This window comes from Hermetia illucens, chromosome 1 (assembly GCF_905115235.1).
Source record: "Hermetia illucens chromosome 1, iHerIll2.2.curated.20191125, whole genome shotgun sequence".
Classification (NCBI taxonomy): Eukaryota; Metazoa; Arthropoda; class Insecta; order Diptera; family Stratiomyidae; genus Hermetia; species Hermetia illucens.
The window spans coordinates 78,226,081-78,248,047 of NC_051849.1; the positions used below are offsets into that span (position 1 = coordinate 78,226,081).

At 36.3% G+C, this 21,967-nt stretch overlaps 1 protein-coding gene across 7 annotated transcripts in view; it reads right to left on the reverse strand.

Moving 5' to 3' along the window:
- Positions 1–21,967, reverse strand: part of LOC119658460 (glutaminase kidney isoform, mitochondrial) — a 50,338-nt gene that overhangs the window by 13,476 nt on the left and 14,895 nt on the right. For 2 of the 7 annotated variants that reach the window (XM_038065869.1, XM_038065879.1), the window contains exons 2-3: positions 19,674–19,727; positions 10,728–10,819 (exon numbers count right to left, since the gene is read on the reverse strand). In XM_038065869.1, coding sequence (XP_037921797.1) covers positions 10,728–10,819; positions 19,674–19,727 — 146 coding nt within the window. Of the gene's footprint in view, positions 1–2,248; positions 2,978–10,727; positions 10,820–10,901; positions 10,926–19,673; positions 19,728–21,967 lie in introns of those variants that run through there. The other 5 variants (XM_038065923.1, XM_038065908.1, XM_038065888.1 and 2 more) reach the window with 3 other exon arrangements.

Genomic DNA, 21,967 nt, shown 5'->3' on the forward strand with positions numbered 1-21,967 from the left:
GCTCTTTTAATTCTAATTTATAGCAATAGAACCATTTCTCATCACAAGTGACTATGAGCTGATATCTTTAAGAAGTTAAGTTCTTTTCTGATTATTGAATGTGTACTCCCGTAGCTTAGACCCGCTGAGAAGCAATTTCGTCAAAAGCAAAAAGTCGGTCTTTCTTTCAAAGTCAATTACGGTAAGGATATATTATTCTGTGCTGGAAGTTCAAGAATGAATAACGTGATTCCACCATTTTTGTCTTTTTAAAAGGGTTTAGGAGACAGTTTTCGTCTTAAATTTACCTCGTGACCGAGTTAAAACTTATAGAAAGTCTTACCCCATTTCTTATCAAAAATTTTAATTCATCCATTGCTCATCGGAAGTGAGAGATTACACATAACAGTGAGTGTTTTAGTGGAATGAAACGTAGACAAAATTGGTGGAAAAGACGGCTGGGTCTTCCAATTCTCCTATAAGGCTTAATAATGAAATTTTCATTTTCATTGACCCTCTTAATATGATTTTTTGGTCTGGACTAGTTTCTGTAAAAAAAGGACACGGATATGTGTAGTTGTTTTAATTGTCTCTTCTTTTTATAATAGTAAAAATGAACATCGATATTCGCGATCGCCAAAATTATTTCAATCCGCGCTGTGCGGCCATAAGCTTAATTAAATTTAATTAAATTTTCCCGAGCATCATACAATGATTCTATCATGATTTCTAATGGCTTACATTTTGACACCTCTATATTTTTAACGGCTTCTATCTTAATCCACCTAGATAATGGCTTACTCTGGAATGAGGTTATCCAATGGCGTATTCATTATGCTTATGTAAAAAGTGGGTTTCAGAGATCTTGTAATTTCTGATATATGAACTCTTAAAAGATACCGTCCCTTTAAAAACTCCTTACAAATGAAATCAAATAACTTAATTTTTGATTTGGTATCTAAGGTAAGTGCATTAGTGGCCCCTAGTATTTTTAGATGTCAAATTCTTGTTTCTTGTATTTAGCTTTCTTTAAGGAAGATCATTACGTATATTCAGAAATTAACTGTTAAAAACTTACTACTCCTTGGATACCAAGAAATTTAAATTTTTGTACCAGTGATTTGGTAGTCCTTCATTAAATTATGAGACTCTTAAAAACTACTACAATTTGCACTTTTAAGAATTTTTTTTATTTTGATGTAAAATAGCAAAATGGACAAGTACTCGATTCCTTTGCAGAAGAAATAAGAAAAACTTTCTCGACTATTTTTCTTGGTTTGAGTTTTGGATAAAAAAAGGTTTCATAGTTCTCTTATGTAAATATAGAGTGAATAACTGTTTTGCATTTATATAGCCAGAAATTTTGTTGCATACTGCTTTTGTATCATTACGTAAACCATGACGTAGAATTGTCATTCTATGGAGTAGAAGGGAGTAATTGAAATAATAAAACTTGTTGTTTCTTTTTCGTTGGTGTGGGTATTTATTCTTGCAAATACCGATATTTCGGGAACCACTTGTTCCCTTCATCAGTGCAAACAAGTTACGGAGTTAAGGAACTTGTTTGCACTGATGAAGGGAACAAGTGGTTCCCGAAATATCGGTATTTGCAAGAATAAATACCCACACCAACGAAAAAGAAACAACAAGTTTTATTATTTCAATTAATTAATCGTTGGAAACACCGCATAATTTCACTCTGAAGAAGGGAGTAGTTTTCGGTTGAAAATATATTATTTTAATAGGATAGGATATGCACCACACTTTTCAGTTAGTAGGCGACAGCATTGAGTTTCTCATAAAACTTTACACCCACTAAGTTCTATTCAATCATCGATTTTATTTAGAAAGAAATTTGAAAAAGACGACTTTTTGATAAGAATATAACCATGAGTTTCATAGATGCTTTTGTTGAATAATTTCTAAGTATGATTTTTGCCAGACTTTGAGGGATACATGTCGAAATTCTAATGTGATTACCATACGTTTTCTACAAAGTCAAGGTGCACACGTGATACTGATCGAGAGCTTTAATTTAATACTATTTTTCGCCAAAGTGGGGGACAATAAATTTGTACGCTACATGTGTCTCTTTTATTAATTCTCTAGTCTCCGAAATTTCGGTACAATACTTTCATTTGTTTTACAATGAATTAGATTCAGTCAGATAGACACATGGGCATAAAAGATGGATAAATTTGACTACAAGAAGGCTGTTTTTATTTTATGCAAAACGAGCACAGTTATCACAAACTTTTCACTAACTTACATGCGAATCATTTGAATCATTTTGATATTTTTTGTCAATACTTTGCACACTAATCACTGAAAACAAAAATATTCCTTTTCTGGTTCAAACACTAAATGACACACTAACTTCAGCAAAACTAAACTTCAAGTGCTTCCCTTAAAACGTTTCAGAGAAAACTAAAATAATTCTGAAGAATATTTTAGTTTGTATATGTTATACATGCCGAGTATTCTATACAAAAGTTCTTCCTTCAATAATCACGAAGAATTTAATTTGAATCAATGGAAAAGAATATTTGACGACTAATTGATATCAATGAAATAATTGAGGAAACTATCGATTGAATCATGAAGCATGGATGTCGAAATGTATTGATTACATGTCCATTAGATGTTATTGATTTTTGCGAGACTTTTCAATCCATTTTCGATGATGAAATTGCAACAAAGGCGCCACATGCTGCATATTAAATAAATAAAAGGCGCATATTCAGAGTATACTATAAATAGAAGTGATCGTATTGTATATTTTATATTTTGACGGAAATTTATAGCATCTAATTTTCTAGATTTTGGTGTCAACATTTATGCTGAGGTGCCAAAACATACCAATTTTATACATAAATTCGGTAAATAGTTTCAATGTCGAATAATTAAGCTTAGAAGTTCAAATTATGTTATCATTTTTCCCCAAATTAATTACGTATACTATCCTTTCCAATGGTTCGGCATAATAAAAGTATTCAATTGATTGTGATAAAAACGTGCTTGGCTTTATATGAATTTGATCGGATGACTAGAACTCTGACAATTAATTGCAAATCCTTTATATTAATATCTTTCCTTCCCTTCATACCTGCTTTGTACTACATAATGGGTGGTAGATTGCAGTTCTTAAGGAAAAGTTTGGTTGTTCTGTTACTTCAGAGAAAGGTGGCCTAACTAAATATGGCATGATTCATGGTGCTTCTCCAATAAAGGAGCAAAGTCCACGACGCCTAAAGGAAATTATTTAAAGCGTAAGACAGGTATTTGCCTCTGGATTATCCATTTCAAAACTAGGATTTTTTTTATTGACATGTCATATATTTTTATAAGAATTAGCTGCTTCTTTTTCCTCAAATGAACCATGAAACTTTCAGCATGTTTATTTTTGAAAGTATTCATATACATCTGTTTTTCGACAGCAAATTCTAAACCATGTTAGCGATTGAGAGAATTGAATAGATGCCAGATAGCCTTTTAGTTATACTAATTGAAGATATCAGATATCAATACATTTCCAAATTTTATACATTAACATTCATATTATAAACTGTTGCCCATATTGAATCATGTACTTCTGTTCATCCATATATTACCACCTTTTGCCGCATTTGGTACTGGATCAAAGCAGAGTAAATGATTCTAAGTCAAATATGTACATAATTAGCACATGACTACACGTTTTTTTGGGCCGTGATATTTACCTTAGATGTTTAATCTCCGAATATACAATGATTCATACGGATTTAACATGTGTAGCGAAACTATTTATATGTATATGTGCGTACGTTTTACTGAATATACATTATGTAAGTAAATTATTGTATATATAAATCAGAAACTTAAATTTCAGTTGGATACTATATATATTAGTGATTACCCCCACAATTGTTGTACATTAAGTTATACTACTACTAAGTTGTGTCAAAGGATCGATGCCGAAGGTAATAGTCTCATCGTCAATGAGCCAAAATGCCAGACTTTAGACTTTGTCTAACGCGTAAAAGGTAATGCTGTCCCAATGTAAAGAGTGGATACGGTACTCATAGATAAACCCCAAGTCAGATGGTGAAGAGTCTTAGCATTTTATGCCGTTTTTGATAACAGAAAATATATATTCTGTCTAGATTAGTTTCCTGGGTATTTCAATGCCTAAGATGTAAGGCAAGGTTGAGTTTGATATATCTTTGTACATCATGGATGAAAAGAGAAAAGGAATTGAATTTTGATTAAGACTTAACTAAACAAGGTACATGAATCTGCTGAGTTTAATTAGTATATAACGTCAAGTGAAATTTAAGGAGTCTAACTCACCTTGTTTTACTATATTCATACCTAATACTTCAAAATAATTATTTTTCTCCTATCAAAATTATTTGGTGCAATGAAAAAGGTTTGATTTCTGTAAATTATGCAGAACCGAGGATATAATTGTTCAAAAAATGATGGTCAAAACAGAAGAAATTTTTATTTTTTTTATAAAAGGGCGCATTTTTCAGAAACTTCAATAAACGTTTATGCAATTGTTTCTCTCAGTTTTTGAACTGTGTATTAAAACACGTACACGTGGTTACGTGAAACCCAGCGTTTTTCGGATACAGGCTCAGGATCGAACGCCTACAAGTTGTTGCTTCCTGTTCTTACATAATTTTGTAATGAAAGTTCGAGAGCGTATTTATAAATATTTGGCGTCAGCCCTTCTACGAGTGCATTTGGATTTATTGTAACTATATTTTATTTATAATTACGTGTGATAAATGTTCTCTTATCCGAAAGGCAACTTTTATAATCACGTGTGATAAATGCCCTCTTATCCGAAAGGCAACTTTTCAAACAATTTTTTTCAAACGCGTTTTTCTCAAAATGACGATTTTCAAATTTGCGGGAAATTCAACTCAAAATCATCATTATAAAATTTAGAGGTATAATTTTTCATTTGGGATGATATCATATTTTTAAGGAGGCTTTTTTTCCGTTATTTGTAAAAAAGTGGTGATGATTAAAAATTTTTCTTCCAACAGCTGCAACATTTTTGATTCTGATTATTTTCATAGGAATTGAGGTTCAAATTCTTAGAAAATAAGTTAATAATGTAAAATTAAAAGCTTTTTGGTTTCAGATGAAAATTGGAATCGCTACATGTCCCGCAGTTGGAGAGCTCTAGTTATGACCTTCAGCAGAATAATGTCGCGGAACATTTATTCTAGCCTCAAATTTTTCAAGAGTGAATGGAATATGAAAAAAAAATTGGAATTTTCTCCACATTGTACAGAAATAAATGTATGTATGGCTTTTTTTAACGATAGTGGACCATTAAAGTGGTTTTCCTATGTAATGGTTTCCAGAAATTGACTTTTTATTTTATACATATTTTGAAAGCAGAATATGTCGGGAGAATATGGTAAGCAATTCTCTTTTTTAGAGGGACCCAATTTAAATGTAAAAATGAACACAAATAGTTATCAAATTCGTTAATAAAAATTTTTTTAATATACAAATAAAAAGATTGAAAAGATCAAATTTATTTCCGTTGTCAAGAAAAAATTCTAGAAAAATTTGAAATATCGAGCGTCACATAGGAAAACTACCTTAATGACAGACGGCCATTGGTAAATAAAAGGATAGAGAGCTCCCTCAGCTCGACAGAAGACAGCGTCCTATACAGTAGAGATGGAAAGGTCAAAGAAAGAATATTCAATCCATTTCAGAAGGAAAGGGTTGAACCCAATACTTCGAACTTTGCTAGAATCGTAGGATACCAGACCCTACCGAAAGTTTTAAAAACATCCAGGACAATAATTATAAGCTCATTAAAGTTGTAAATACTGTGATTCCAATTTATCCGAAAATACATTAGAATTCACCAGGGAAGCGACCAAATCGTACTGGCGCCTCTATGACGTTCTTCATTAATTTTATACTGTCAAACGATTCAAATATTTTGGGCGGAATCGAAGTGAGTTCGTGTTATACAAAAGGGTAAGTAAAGCTGCTTTTAGTGTTTTTGACGAGAGACAGCAGTCGTTTAATAAACTTTAATCTAACATTTTAATCAAATGTCACTTTTATTCTTATGGTGATTGTTACGCACTGCCTAATATATCTGGTTCTGCTCCGGGTAAGGGCTTCACTTCGAAACCGGGTAATCAGTTTCGTAGCCTTATAGACTTTTCAGGGATGGTTTTCCTCGTTAATTCGGATCCAGTGACCCATCCACCACAAGCTTCGAGCGCGATTTTAGCTATGACTGTACAGTCAAGATATCGCTCAAAGGATTGGTCGTTATATATGGAATAGTCCACCATCCAAATCATATGTTTAAAAAATTGTTGAGAATGAAGTAGTTAGGTTCATTAAATACCAATTATAATTATTATAGTTAACAAAATTTAAAGAGAAAATGAAAAACTGAGCAGTGATTTCAAAGTTGCCTCAAATTTATGTTGATGGGTACGATCTAAAAGATCCGTAATAATGGCTGTTACAAGACTCCTAGTAGAGGAATATCTGAACTACAAGGTAGCAAGGACACTTCTGTTGATTTCAGAAGATATTATGGCCATTATATAAAAAGTAAAAATGAATCTCATATCTGAGGATTTTAGGTCTAATCTAGACAGATCTAAACTGTAGGTTACACGAAGAAAAATGTCCACTAATGATAGAAAAGACAATTATGTTGCGAATATATTTTGACGAAAATAACTATGGACTATCGTCAATTAAAATTTGTAGTAATGACAATTAGCAAGGATACAAAAATTTTATAAATGATGGAGTCAACATTTTGTTAGAATAATTGATAAAAGATGGCTGAAGGCTGCTAAGAAGTTTCGACATTAAAGCCCGCCTTTAGAGTCAGTTCAGTTTGAGCAAGGAAATAATATGCGTTATAAATAATAACCATAAACGTTGGCACAACAATCCAACTGAATCAGAGCCTTAAAGCGTATTAAAGCACTTCATTCAGGACTGTAACGGTACATTACACAATTACAGTACCCTACAGGAGGCAATGTGGTCAGCATTGCGCTCGCCCGATATTATTACGCTGATTTGACTAAGGTACTCATCCACAGCTGAGTCGACTGGTATCCGACATCAAATCACAATATAAATCCCACTGTCGCCAGTTAGATTCGAACCGCGACCTTCCGTACGACAGCCTTGTGCTCTAACCACTGGGTTATTCGGATATGTTATAAATAACGGCCAAATATAATTACCTCTCGTTGGTCACACTTAAGGGGACATGACGCACCAAAATTGTTAAAAAAATCAAATTATAACTAGGTATTATTATATTAAATGCAAGTAAAATTTTTCTTAAAAAATATAGTTTTTTTTCACGTTTTAAGAAAAAAAACTACTCAACCGATCGTTTGGGAATTCTAATATTTTATTGGAAACATAATTTTCTTGAGATTGAACTATGAAGTCAAATATTTGCTGAAAATTTCCCGATTTTCATGACAAAGGTTGAAAATAGGCATTTAAAAAAAATGGCCACTTTTTTTTTTAATACCTGGAGATTTTTATACTAAGCAACATTCATTTCTTGGTTTAGATGTGGCAGTGGCTCAAAATTGCATACGTTTTCTTCGGTTCTAACATCCCTTAGCTTTCCCAATTCCCATCCCTACATTCATTTACCTCCAACAATTAACACTTAAAATGATTATTCTTTTTGTTTTACAAAACAACTGGTCGCTAAACTTGTTGTTTTCACAACGCAATGTTAGAACATAGCGAAGATATCATCGAGTTACTCGGTGCATGACCTAACCGTTGTTCTATTGTAGTCGTAGCGTTTGCTGTGCCTTCATTGAATTTGGAAGTTCAGGCCGGAGTCGATGGAATGAGGAACTAGCGGGACCGAGACCGGCTGATTGGATGGGCAGCTGATCAGCTGGGCACGAGGAGATCTTTTTCGGTTCTTCGAGTAGGAAGACGTAGAAACCGTTGGTGAGGTGTAGGTCGATGGTAATGGTTCTGGTTTGCGTTGTTTTTTCGAGTTGATGGTTTTATTTTTACGGATGTTAAGTGCATTCTTGATCGAAATTTTTCCCTAAAGGCGATAGTTTCGGAATTTAGTAATTGCTGTCATCCACGAGTCGATGCTTTTCCTTCACCGAGAGTTCTTGGATGATAAGGAAAAAGGGAGAAAGAAGAAAGAGGAACATTCCTAACAAAAAAATTATTAAAGAATCATGCAACGAGTAAACACAACTAAAGCCCGCCATCCAGGCCAGCCTGTCAGTTACGTGTAATAGTCCGTATTTGACCGGCGGCCATTACGTGGATAGGACATCTTTATCGTTAGTGGACATTTTTGATAAACGCTCATGGACAAAATCATATGAAATTTGAATTTCAACGCCATCTAGGTCCAGAATTGAACTAATGATGTTGTGGCTTGACGGTACGTGGATGGTGCATTCAGTTCAACTGGTGGGCGGGTGCATTGTGGACTCTTTCGGCGTAACGGACAGGCCGAACTGTACGTGGATAGCGGGCCTTACTCTTGCTGTGAATATCTGAACGCTTGTCTTCGCGTTTTTCCGCCGGTCAGAAGTTCAGCTAATTTCTTCGATTTGGGGACTCTCTTTTTCCCTCCTTCCCTGTAACCTCGCAAAATTCTCACTAAAAAAGGACATGCTCCACTAGAATGACCGGAGGACACCAAAGCAGGGTGGAAACTTCTAAGGCCGCGCCTTACCATACATCTGAGGCAGGATGAATATTGATCGAGGATGTGACCCGTCGTGGATGCTTCCTTGCGATTGCGGCACTTAGGTCCGGAGTTTCACGGCACCACGCGCGCGGGTGAGCGGTTATTTTTGTTATTTTCATTTCAGTTTTACCTCGCGAGATGTTATGTTGGTATAATATTACGTAAGTGATCGAATAGTTCAAAGGTGATGACATCGTGTAATGATTGTATGAAAGTTATAAGACGGGTCTAGCAGAAACCCGCAAACCAGTGAAACGGATCCTTGGGAATAGTGTGCGCAATTCATACGAGAATTGAAAATTAAACGTAAGAATTCCGATTATGAAAGTGTTGGTATTTCGTGAAGACGGAGCTTTGAAAGTTTCACGTTTTTACATAATCTTTTTACCAAAAGCATAGAAAATTCTTCGCGATAAGTAAACTTTATTATAGAGTTGCAAAATTTTTACTAACCGCCAAGAAAGTGATTGAAAACGGAGCATTCGTATCTTCACAAATCGTAGACACTGAATGTCATTGTGTATCTTTTGGGTAGGCACGGGATGGGTAAGTGGCCCGTGACTCATGTGATTAGTGCATTGGTGTGTCGATGTCACCTATATGGTTTTCTTGCGTGTGTTTTATCTTATCCCAACAGCAAACGGATACATCCGTAAGATTGATCTTAGATACATTTATTTATGTGCTCTTCCATGGATCAAATGCTAAGAATGATGCTCGTGTTTGCTTCCACCAAGCCTCCTATAGAGGAATTTTGAAGCATCATTCGCTCAGCGATTCCATTAAGATCCGTTACCATTTATCCGAAATGAATCTTTAAGGAAGTCCTGGTTTTAGTTCCCGCTAGGATATGAAAAGCCATAAACAGCTGTGCAATGTCTGTTATGTCTATTATTATGAGAAATGCTACCACGTACTCGCAGCCTTTATGCGCAGAATTTTTGTCACGCGATTCCCATCGTGGTCGAAGATGTGCAATGATTTTCTATCACAATAAAATTTCAAAGAATGCACTAGAATTGAATCTCCTGTCTTCTTGGGCTACAGTGTATTCTTGGGATCGTCTTTGGATAAGAGCAAAAGCATTTTCGCGCATTGTATCCAATGCGTTTGTACAATTCAATTTTCATGGGAAGAAAGTGCAGATTTTTCTGCATTTTTTCCTACAGAATCACGTTCGGGAGCAGTAGAATATTCGCCTTAATTCTATTACCAGGAATATCATTAAAAAATATATTGGAGGAAACTTTTAATGCAATTTCATAGACATTTACTCAACGATTTTCCCAAGTTGCCCTTAAGTGGAAAATCATGCAGTTTTTTGACGGAGCAGTAGGCTTCTAAGCCACGTGAGTAATTAAGCATAACCTTATCATTGAACATAATTCTCGCTGATTTACCCTATTGTCGTTGGTTTGCTGGGGTCAGAAAGTCGGGTTATGGTGAGCTGGATAGCTAAATCGTGCCAACAGTATGAGCAGTACCGTCTGATGTTGTCAACATTGTCGTCATGGAACCGTAAGTCCAGATAACTGTATTTTTTTTTAATGAAAACGGAAGTATTCTAAACTATATTTCAATCAAAACAGTCTAAGGACTCCTATTTCCTCCTATTTCAATCAACCAAATCGATTCAGTGAAATAAATTCCAGAAAAATATTGGTAATAAAAAATCATCTGCAATAATGTTAATGGATTCCAAATACCATACAATAAAAATATATTATTACACCTGTATATGAGAACCATAATCACATCGAAGCACGTCCCAGATCAAAAGGAAGGGCACATAGAGTAAGTGAGGGACTAAGTGTCGATCTTCGTAAGTATTGCTCTATAGACTTCTATAGATTATCAACACAATCAAGTGGGTCAATTCATTCTTTGAATAATTTATTACAGAATAAAAACATTTGCATAATCAAATAGAGAAAATTAGGCAAATGTAGAACATTGAGTACAAAAGGAAGAGAAACATAATTAAAATAGATAGACTTACCCAGAGTTGACAGTATCATCCAGATCATAGAAGGCGACTCGCTTATTCACGGGGAGAATGTTCAATTTTGGTACTGGCTGGACGGGGAAAAACTGCAATGTAGGTGAAAAGCAATATATTACTGATTGAAATTTATTAAAATTCATACAAAAATTTTAACAAAAACTTAAATACCTTTAGCATAGAATTAGACACACAAGCATATGAGCTACAAAAGGTGATCAATAAATGAAAAACTACTCAAATTCTGTAAGAGCGCATATTGGAACATTTTAGAAAAAACTTCGTTAATTATTTAAAATTAGCACCTTACACTAAAACTTTTAAAACTTTTGGCCGCTTCTCAATTATGTGTCAATGAAAGCAAAATATCTCATGCTTGACTGCAAATTTGTAAAATGCCCCCAACGAATGGCTAAGATTCACGAGGAAATTCTTGAATAAATAAATAAGTATACACATTATGCGTGCATAACAAACTATTTTTAGTCACAATGGACATGTGATTACTGTATTTCAAGAAATACTACCAAGCATTAGTAAAAGTGGACGTATGAAGCTCTGGCGTCATACTCACTCCTCCCGGGCAAGCTAGACAACTGAGATACTGAAGGTGTGTCAGTGACGTCAATCAGATTAAAAATATCAAAACGTAGCCTACAATTTATTATACGTTTATCATTTTTTCGAATATTGAGGAAGCTGATGTACGTTCTAAAAGTTTCCGGCAAAGTCGCAATAGAACTTGTTTTGCAATGTTTTCTGAAGCTATGCAGAATTTTGGAAATATACGAGTAATTACATAACTACAGCAAAATTTTCCCATTTTGCAAAAGTTGCTTGCAGATCATGTGTTTTCGTTACTTTGAACCTGAGCAAATTAAAACTCAACGAGCGACTAAAGTCCACAAAACTGTTCCAATGAGTTTGTGTGACAATGCACATTTTTCAGATATAATTAGGCGGAAATATCTTTCAGTAAATCATATACGAAAAAATTTCTGGCCTGGGAAAAAATCGAAATATTTACCAAAAACTTTTTAGATATTGCATGCTTACAAATCCCCTTATTGAAAAATTATTGAGCTTTATCTGCAAAAATCAGATAAAGAAAAATGGATCTAACAAAAATTTTAAATATCCATTCAACACCCTAATCCTGTGCATACCATTTAGTCATATTCATATTTTCAATATCTATCTTCTATGAAATACCCTAGAACCCTTCACTTTTCAACTGTTTAAAACCTTTAATCTCTTCACATCTTTATCGTGCTATGCTATCATTGAAAACGCAGAATGTACAGTTTTAGATATTGCTAGCCAAAATTATTTTTCGTGCGCCGCAGCAAGAAAAACTTTTGCTTGGGCTTGATAATAAGATTCATTTATTTATACCATGAATTACCAGTTTGTTAGTATAATGGTTTCATCTTATTTATTACTGCAAATTCCTTCCTTTCTTCAGGCACTCATTTAAAATTTAAAATTTTAAAAGGGTACTTCATTTTAAATGGGCGAAGAAATCCTACACGTGGAAGGAAATTCAAAGGGTTGTGCAACAGTTTTTACAAGTGCTTTGGTGATACGATGTGACGTGGTTATTTCTTCCCTCGGCTCGGTGCTCGGAGTTTTTTGGCTCTCTGGGCGTGATAGAGCTGTGTGCTTGTTTCTCTTTTAAATTTCCGGCTAAGTTGTCTACGTTTTACAACCTTTCCGGCTTTGTTCTAGGCTGTAAAGCCAATTGCAGTTCTGATACACTGAACATGTTATTTTTGACGATGACTGTGAGAGAATGAAGTTTGAAAGGATCTGTACAGTTCAAATTTGCCACTTTTTCGGTTGGTTTCATAGTTTTGCTCTTGTTTCGACAATAGGCAAAGGAAAAAAAAGATAGATTTTATTGGATAGATTTGGAAAAGTTGATTGTAAAATGAAGAAAAATTGGGTGAAAACCATACCGAAATGACCAAGGTTCCCTCAAAAGAACTGAACCGAAGTTCCTATGGCGTTTTAAATTGACAGAAGGGACTTTTAATGCACTAAGAAAGAGAGAAGAAGAAGAAAAGAGAGAAAGCTCAAAATTGTTGGTAGAGCTACTGATCCCGCGAATCAGAATCAAACTCGTGTGGGTGTTCGAATAGTTTCTTGACATAGCTAAAGGTACAGACTAAGCATAGCCTGATGTAACCGTAGAGAACTATATAAATTAACTAAATATAGAATATATATACAAGTCGGGAAACCGGAAGCTGGAGGCTTCAGGATATAAAAGGTTTTGTGTATTTCTTTTATAAAAACATTTGGGTGGACATTTGTCTCATTTGAACCCTGCATATATTATGTGAGAATACCCACTTTGGCGTGATACTGACCTTCAAAATTTTCAATTTGCAAACTGCTAAGATTATGCTCCATATTATAGCTTTTGTTTAGGGTGCATTATTCGCATCTAGCCGGCTCAACTTCAGAGCCAGTCCGTAGTATTCTTAAAGAGAAGTGGCTCTCCCACCATGCAAATAGAAATTTCTCTGAGAAATTGAAGAATGGTTTACCTAGTGTCTGTAGCCTAGAGCTAGCTAGAGTTGGACAATTACAAAGGAAGTGCCTGAGGGCGTATCCCTTTTTTGTGCAGTTTTGCCAATGAAAATCCGAATGTAGGGCGCGCCACGTCTAGTGGCATGGTCCCTTATAGGCTAGTGCCCCCTCGAAATTTTGTATGCATTTGTACACATCTGGCACAATAGATTCAATGTAGATGAATTCTCGACGTTGTAAATTTGGTCTTCATGGCGTTTTTTTGGTTGCCAATTTCAGATATAAGAGGACGTCATCATCTGCCACCGTTTGGGTGGATTTATGTATAATAGTATCGTTCCTTTTGTATTTCTTACTATTTTCCTGACGGCAAATTCTGAGGCTATATTATCTTAATAAAATCTATTTGCAGTCTGTCATGCATTTTACTCGGAAATGGTGGGTACCGATCGCGCGTTCACACAAAAATTTACGTTTCAGCTCTGAGACTATGTTCGGAGTATTGCCTTTTTGGAGCAATTAGAAATTTTTCCTCCTTATAATATACTTCTACTACTCTATACTTCTATCATTCTTAGATAGCTTAGAGAATGTTCAAGCCAATAAAAAAACTACGTTTAAAAGTGCCACGAGGCGACAGACATTAACACTAATATTTCGTTACATAGTTGTTATCTATTTGAGCAGCGATAACGAATCAAACTTTATCGTTTTTCTATTAAGTTTTTGATGACAATTGTTTCACTAGCTTACGACATGATTTGTGTGTAGGTTGAAGTAATATAATCATCTAGATATGAGCTATAATGGGTGAAAATCATTATACAGACGGGCCGTTTGTAGGGGCAATATCAATAAATCAATTTTTATTTGCAATTATGACAATTCATCGTTCCAAAAAGTTATTGATATGACTATGATTTCTTCTTGATAAGTGTATGCCGCAAAATCTAGTGAAATGAAACCTTTTTGCACTCGCGAATAATACTTGGTTCTTTTTATTTTGTGCCAGGAGAAAATGTGGTCATCTATGCTATGTGATTTTTTGTAATGATTGTACGACAGGTGTAGGTCCCGCTTTGAATATAGTACAATTAGTATTGAGTTAAGCTGTCTCAACAGAAGGTTATGGTTCAAATCTCAGAAATCTCTGGCATCTTTGTCGACTCAGTTGTGACAAGTATCTGAGTCAGTTTCCAATGAGTGTAATGCCGACCACATTTCCCTCAAATGTACCATTACGGCTTTGAAATGAAGTGCTTTAATATGCTTCAAAAGCCAGATCTAAATAAGATTATTACGCCACCGGTTATTATTAAAACTTGTATAAAACCGATGCACAATGAACACGCAGGTTGGGCGCTGTTTGTGGAGAACTCGTAGATTTCACGCCGTATTTTCAACGGATTTGAAAAACGAAAGTTATGGTCCGTCTTTGAGTAGCCTAGAATTCAATGAATGATTGTCCGTCGAGTATATTATGTACTGAGCAATTAATGAGCAAACGGCAATGAAAGGAATCGAATAGACTTCTCCAAGATAATTAAAGAACTCAGAAAATCAATAAAATAAATATGACAGACATTCTTGATGTTACCAGTTTATCCCGTTCTATTCTGGGGCTAGCTTTGTGTCTAAATAAAAGTAGACAGATTGGGTTGAGTCCCAAGGGGTTTGGTTGAAAAAGGTTTTCGGCAAAAGATCCAAAAATAGGGAATTCGGCACAAATAATACTACCGGAACGGGAGGAATCTGTTTGCGAAACTGAATGAATTGTAAGGTTTGTAGCAAAAAGAAAAATTGGTTTATCTCCACCATAATGTTAAAAATCAATCTCCAGCCCGCCATACTTTTAAAATCTAGTATAGTCAATGTGGTCGTCCTGCTAAGCGATAATTCGAAGTTACCTGAGTGCTACCCATAATGGTTTTTCGGGCAAACTGCACAGCTAATCCACTGTGTAGCTGAAACTGTACATATAGTCAATTCGTCACTGCCGTCCATAGTTTTCCAAGGTACAACATTAAATCCCCTCCATATAGACAAATAATGTTTAGACTTCAATTTAAAAAATACATATTACGGACCTAGGTTAGTTAAATTAAAGGGTTGCGAGCTGCTTAGTGCGTTGCTCTTGATAAAATATGCATTTGCTCCTTATATACTCAATATTCGCTTTGGCATGTCAACTTTTTTCGTAACTAAAAAAATCTCATCACAGTACATTTTCTTTCTTCTAATTTCTAAAAATAACAAAAAAAACATATTTCTTGTCATTAAAAATGCGACCCTTGCAATACATCGAAGAATATATCTCAGATGAACATTCTCTGTGAATCTAAACGGAATCGATTGAATAATTATCCGGGGAGTGAGCAACTTAAGATAAACAAGTCGGGAAACCGGAAGCTAGATGCTACCCTTTTAGTATTACCCCAACAAGATGCATTTCACAGTCGATCTTTTGGGAATCTCTGTAGCCCAGAAAGGTAACGCAGTTCTTCAGAGCCTGCAATCGGGTTCCAAATACAGGTTCAAGGAGTTGCCTATCTTCAGCTCATATTCCTCTATCTTCTGTGAGATCTCTATAAAGAGACCCAAGCCATATATTCCGGTCGCTTTTCATAAAGAAGTGTTTCGTTCGGTGCACGATCTTGCGCATCTTAGCATTCGGACAACGAATCGGTAAGTCTCCAGCAAGTACTTCTGGCCTTCATGAACAAGGACATGAGCTCTTGGGAGGTATACACCTCGACATTATAGGTCCTTTGCGGGACTCGCACAGCTACAGGTATTGTCTCACGATCATTGATCGGTTTACGCGGTGGTCTGAGGCAATACCTCTGAAGGATATAACAGCACAGTCATGTGCTGAGACCCTCTGCCGAGAATGGATTCCGCGATTTGGTGTTATAGCCGTCATCACAGACTAGAGAATGCAATTTGAATTTACTTTCTTATCGGAGTTTGGAAAACTGAGGACTGCATACCATCCGCAGTTCAATGGGATGCTGCTGATCTGGTGTACAGGGAGAACCTTTGATTCCCTAGCGACCTGGTTTGCGATAGCCGAGACGGCCTTGGAGAGACCGAATTTTTGCGTCTACAACGAGAGGCGGTTCCCAGATTAAAGCCACCTCCGCCATTTCGTCACACGCAGCCGGCGGTTTACATCCCTGGGGAAGTTTTTACCCACGTTTTGGTGAGGATTCATCCGGAAGCCGCTGTAGCCACCATACGAGGGCCTCTATAAAGTCCTCGAGCGTGGGGAGCACTCGATCTGTCTGGACATCGATGGCAAGTCCAAGAGGATCTCAATTCTAGGGAGCAGACGGCCCTGGAAGGAAGCGAGAGCGCCGCGTTCGTCTTGACGTCCACCAGTAAACCAGAAACCCCTGAGTTTCCACTAACGGCGGAGTGCTGTAACTGCCAGAGAGAGCGCGGCTAGAGCGGAGGTATTTCACAGATAGTAATGGTGTGAGGTGGGCCATGCTTGCTCATTGTGATATTTGAAAAGTTTTACAAAATAATTGATTGGAAAGTTTTGTCACAATGTCGAAACCAGAGGGAACCAAAAATCATTGTAGGAAAAAGTTATTAATCTGTAGGTTTAATAAATTGTCAATATTGCCTTTTCTGCAATTGCTAGACGAACAGAATACAAAACTAATGATTCTTTCGCGTAAACTATTTCAGACGTACTCCCCGTTTCCACTATCGAAAGCCATCTCGAAATCAACGAAGACCGGATGAAGCGAAGATTTGAATTCCCCGATTCTGTCAATGTGACCAGTACCGGAGGATCCAGACTACAATCCCGGCTGTTCTCTGTGGAACAAGCTTTGAAAGTATTCTTTAATGCGCTCTGGGATTATTTAGCATCCAAATAAAATCATAAAATGGTCAATATATTGTAAAATACAAAGGATTATGGTATGAAGCGGTGGTCGTGAGGGTCACAAAATAGTAAGCGCGAGTAAAAAATGTTAAACTGTGAACCTAGATTAAATCAATTTTGGCATGAAACGAAATCAAATCGAATTTATATCTTGGGGTATCGTGCGAAACCATTAAGGCACGATTCGTAAAAATTAAGTAATTATGCCAGCTAGAATATTCAAAATAGTTTGCATAGACCCGTAGCGTAATTTCAAAGGTGGCTTAGCCAGTGTTCAGCACTTAATGAGAATCTGTCTCATTTTTCCGTCCATACGGATGAATTCATATGGCTGTGGAGCAATTTTGGATGAGGAGATTTGCAATAAGTCTCAGAGTGTCATGGCCTATATTATAACCTGCACTTTTTCATATACTGTTTTTACGTTGCCGTACCTCTTAAAATATCTACTATCTAATATCTATCTATCTAATATCTATCTCTACAACTTTTACATAGCTCTCAGCCCTAGTGTTCAAAAACTATTGAATAAAATTTTTTTGAAGTTTGAATGTTTGAGCACCATTCCGAAAATGTTACTCTATCGACAGACAGCCAAGGGAGAATCAGATTCCGGGAGGAAAAATATCCAGCTCCGTCCTCCTTCCCCTGAATTGCATAACCAAAATAATTTTGTTCCCTTTATTTCATGCCTTCCAAAAAACATCTCAACGATCACTTTTTTTTCAAACTTAATGAATGTGAAAAAAATATTTAAAACAGAGGATGCATGTTGTATAAATTCCATTTGTAAATTGATGCTCATCTTCTGGTTCAACTTCGGATTTTCCATCCTTGTGGCCATGTGGACTTTTTTGTTGTAAGAGTTACGATGGATATAAATACAAAAAGATCTTCTTTAATAAATGAATGCTCCAAACCTCCTTGATAAATAATGTTTAATATTTACTCCTATCAAAATCAAACCTTACAATGACGATTTGTTCATATAGGCTGAAAGAATCTATAGTAATATATAGTTCATGATGTATTATTTACCAAGCTTTCTTTTAATCCTCACTCTAATAACATTACCCCAGGTGATATGATATTTTCGTCTGAACTTGTTCTGTTCATGCAAAATCTACATGAACAGCACTGCTATTTTGATGTTCTGTGATAATTACGAGACACCCTCGTGCTCTCAATGTCATAAATTTTAAGAAGCGAAAAATTTTCTAACACTCAGACATGGGTCAAGCCAAAATAGACTTAATCATAAATTCCATATATCGCCTCATTTCTGGCGGTAATCAATGGTTGAATTATTCAAAACACCTTATCTGGAAGCTTGTCTGATGATGTCTGCAAAACAAATGTTAATCAGAAAGGAAGTACTTAACAAGATTGAACTTTATACTGTAGAGATGAGCTACATCTGAAAGCTACTAGTGAAACTAACATAGCAAGAGCAGAAGCGAAAGTCAGCCAAAATCAGTCAATAGTAATAAATTCCAACTCACTAGATGTTTGCAGCAAGCAAGCTCAAAAGCATGACCTAATATGATGGAACGGTGTAACACTAATTTCATTATCACTTGTATCCTAAAAAAATCAGGAATCCGAAGCTCAAGTCGAGCTGGGGAGAAAAAGATGGTTCCAGAAACCGAATATAAATTTTGGAGGCGCGACTGCCTACGTACTCGTTTCACAATTATCTTCTAATCAGTGATAAATGGTAAATTAATTTACGACTTGCGGCGTCACATGGGGAAGTTCAAAGCTATTGATAACGAGAACCGCTTGGTTTTGCAGGCGTTTTGTGCTAACCACCTATGTGTATATGCAGACATACTCGTACATACATGTGACAGTCTCGAGCGGGACGAGTCAACAAGTGTCTGGAAGCCAAAAGTCTGCCTAGATACTACGTTACTAATTTTGTCACCAACTGACGAAATATTTCTGTAGTATTAAATGTAGTATATGTAATACTTGCTAGGAAAGCGAGATGATTGAATAATTCGGGTTGATTGAGTAAGTCATTAATTATTATAATCGTTAATTATTATAATGCCGTTAGAATTAGAACATATTGACTAATGGTATAGGTGATGGTTATATATATGCAAATATTTGTGACCGCAATAATCGATACATCTGAAAATTGCCGTGCAATTTTCTCCATATCCGTTCACTCATTTCTGTTTGCTGTACTATCTCACGAGAAACTAATAAATGATAATGCGTAAAACAACCCTGAGATAGCTAAGTGATTCATTTAGCACATATGAGTGGATCGGTGGAATGATTCGAAAACAAATTCAAAGTTATTTGAAATACAAAAGCGCACAACTGTAGATGAACCTTCATGAGAATGGTGTTACATTCTTTATAAAAATGGTAGATGCGATTTAGTTTGTACTAATAATAAATATTCATTTCAACAAATTATATTTTGAGTAATTGAGTTTCCATTGCTTAATGAAGGCTTAACAGGAATTCAATTTATGTATGTTATGTGTACGTACTTTATGGGGTTTGACAACTTTTAATCCATCATCGGTTTTTACCACACCAAGGACCTATGTAAAATATAAATTTTATAAATATAATGTTAATTTCAGATGGCTCCGAGTTAAAAACATTAAGTTAATGGAATGACAACTTCCATAATTTTTTAACTCTAATATTTTTGTTTCCGAATATTTTTTCCAATTAAAATTATCATGTTTGAATTGAACATCATCACTGGCATGGAGTATCGTAGGTTATTTATTTTCTTTTAGAATTTTTTAAAAATCCTAGTGAATTTTCCAAAGATTCATTTCGTAATTTATTGCTGCAGTCAGCTTGTTAACAATCTGTTCTGTCAAACCAATGTTGAAGTGCATTTTTAAATTACATGAGATCGTCCATTAATAGATTAGTGTTTTAGTGTCTGAATAGTTTTTATATTATTCACGTAACATGACTTTTTAACCGTATACTTCAAAAAATCTTTACAACCACCTGAAGAACGCTATCATAAATACGGCCACAAACATACTTGGCCCCAGTCACAAAAAGAGTCGGAACGGCTGATTTGACGATGAATGTAAGCTAACAATGGAACGGAAGAATGCCGCATACCGAGTAATGTTGCATTCTCAAAGGACGCGGGCACGGTCGCAGACTTATCACAAACTCCAGCGAGCGGAGAAGCGACTTCACAGACGAAAAAAGGAAGCCTGGGAGAACCATCAGTGAACTCGAAAAGTAGCAACCGCACTAGGCGCGCAAGTTTTACCAACAAGTCAGTAGGATGAAGCATTAGACACCTCGATGTTCATCCTGCTGAGACAAAGAGGGAAATCTGATTTCCGACAGAATGGAAATATTAGAGCGATGGGTTGAGTACTTTGATGAACTACTCAACAATCAGAACATCGGCGAGTTGGAGGTCCCGCCAACTGAAGACGACGGACAAATACTGCCACCACCAAATATAGAAGAAACAGTCCATACAATCCATCGGATTATAAGTCGCCAGGACTCAATGGAATTACAGCCGAATTGATTAAATATGGAGGCGACCAATTACACCAAGCGCTTCATTCAGTTGTGTTCAAGGTGTCGGACAGCGAATCAATGCCTGACGACTGGCAAAGAGGCATTATGTGTCCCATACATAAAAATGGAGATATAACGCAGTGCAGCAATTACACAGGTATCACTTTGCTGAGTACCATCTATAAGATATTTTCCGCTATCTTGCTAGGTCGGATAGCCCCATACACTCAGAACATCATGGGTCATACCAAAGACGCTTCACTCCAGGCAAATCAACAACAGATCAAATTTTCTCTGTGCGACAAGCGATGGAAAAACTGTTGGAATATGGACATCAGTTGCACCATCTTACATCGACTTTAAAGCCGTCTATGATAGCATAGCCAGGGTAAAACTGTACACGGCCGTGAGAGAATTCGGTATTCCGACGAAATTGATAAGACGGACTAGGCTGGCCCTGACCAATGTGCGAGCCCAGATAAAGCAGCATGATCACTCTCAAGACCATTCGACATTAACAACGGTCTACGACAAGGGGATGCTCTATCATGCGTCCTCTTCAACCTGGCCCTCAAGAAAGTGATCCGTGATGCTGAGGTAAATGCGGGGGGTAGTCTACCCAACTACTGGCCCATGCTGACAATATCGACATCATGGGAAGAACGACTTGAAACGTACAAACCGCCTTCATCCATATCGAGCAGGCGACGCGAGATCTTGGGCTGCACATCAATGAAGGGAAAACAAAGTATATGATGGCAACGTCAGAACCGAAAACCCACCAACCAACAACATCAAACCACACTGGTTAAACGGGAAGAATAAAGATAGGAGAATACAACTTTGAGGTCGTTGATAATTTCTCCTATCTAGGGTCGAAAATCACAACCGATAAAAGCCTATTTCAGCTTACAAAAACTGTTTCGCTCGAAATGTCTCACCATAGGATCAAAGCTCTTACTGTACAAGACTATCATCTTGCCAGTCCTTATGTATTCCTCGGAGACTTGGACTCTTAGCAAGAAAAATTGCGAACTCTTGGCCGCGGTCGAGAGAAGAATCCTCCGAATAATTTTTGGCCCCCTACATGAGGATGGACGATTCCGTAGCCTACATAACGACGAAATCTATTAACGATACCATGACCGTCAGGTTGTGGATAAAATCCGGCTCAATAAGTTACGGTGGGTGGGTCACTTAATCCGTATGGATGAGGATGATTCAGCACGGAAAGTCTATAAGGGCAATATCTATGGTAGAAAAAGAAGATGAA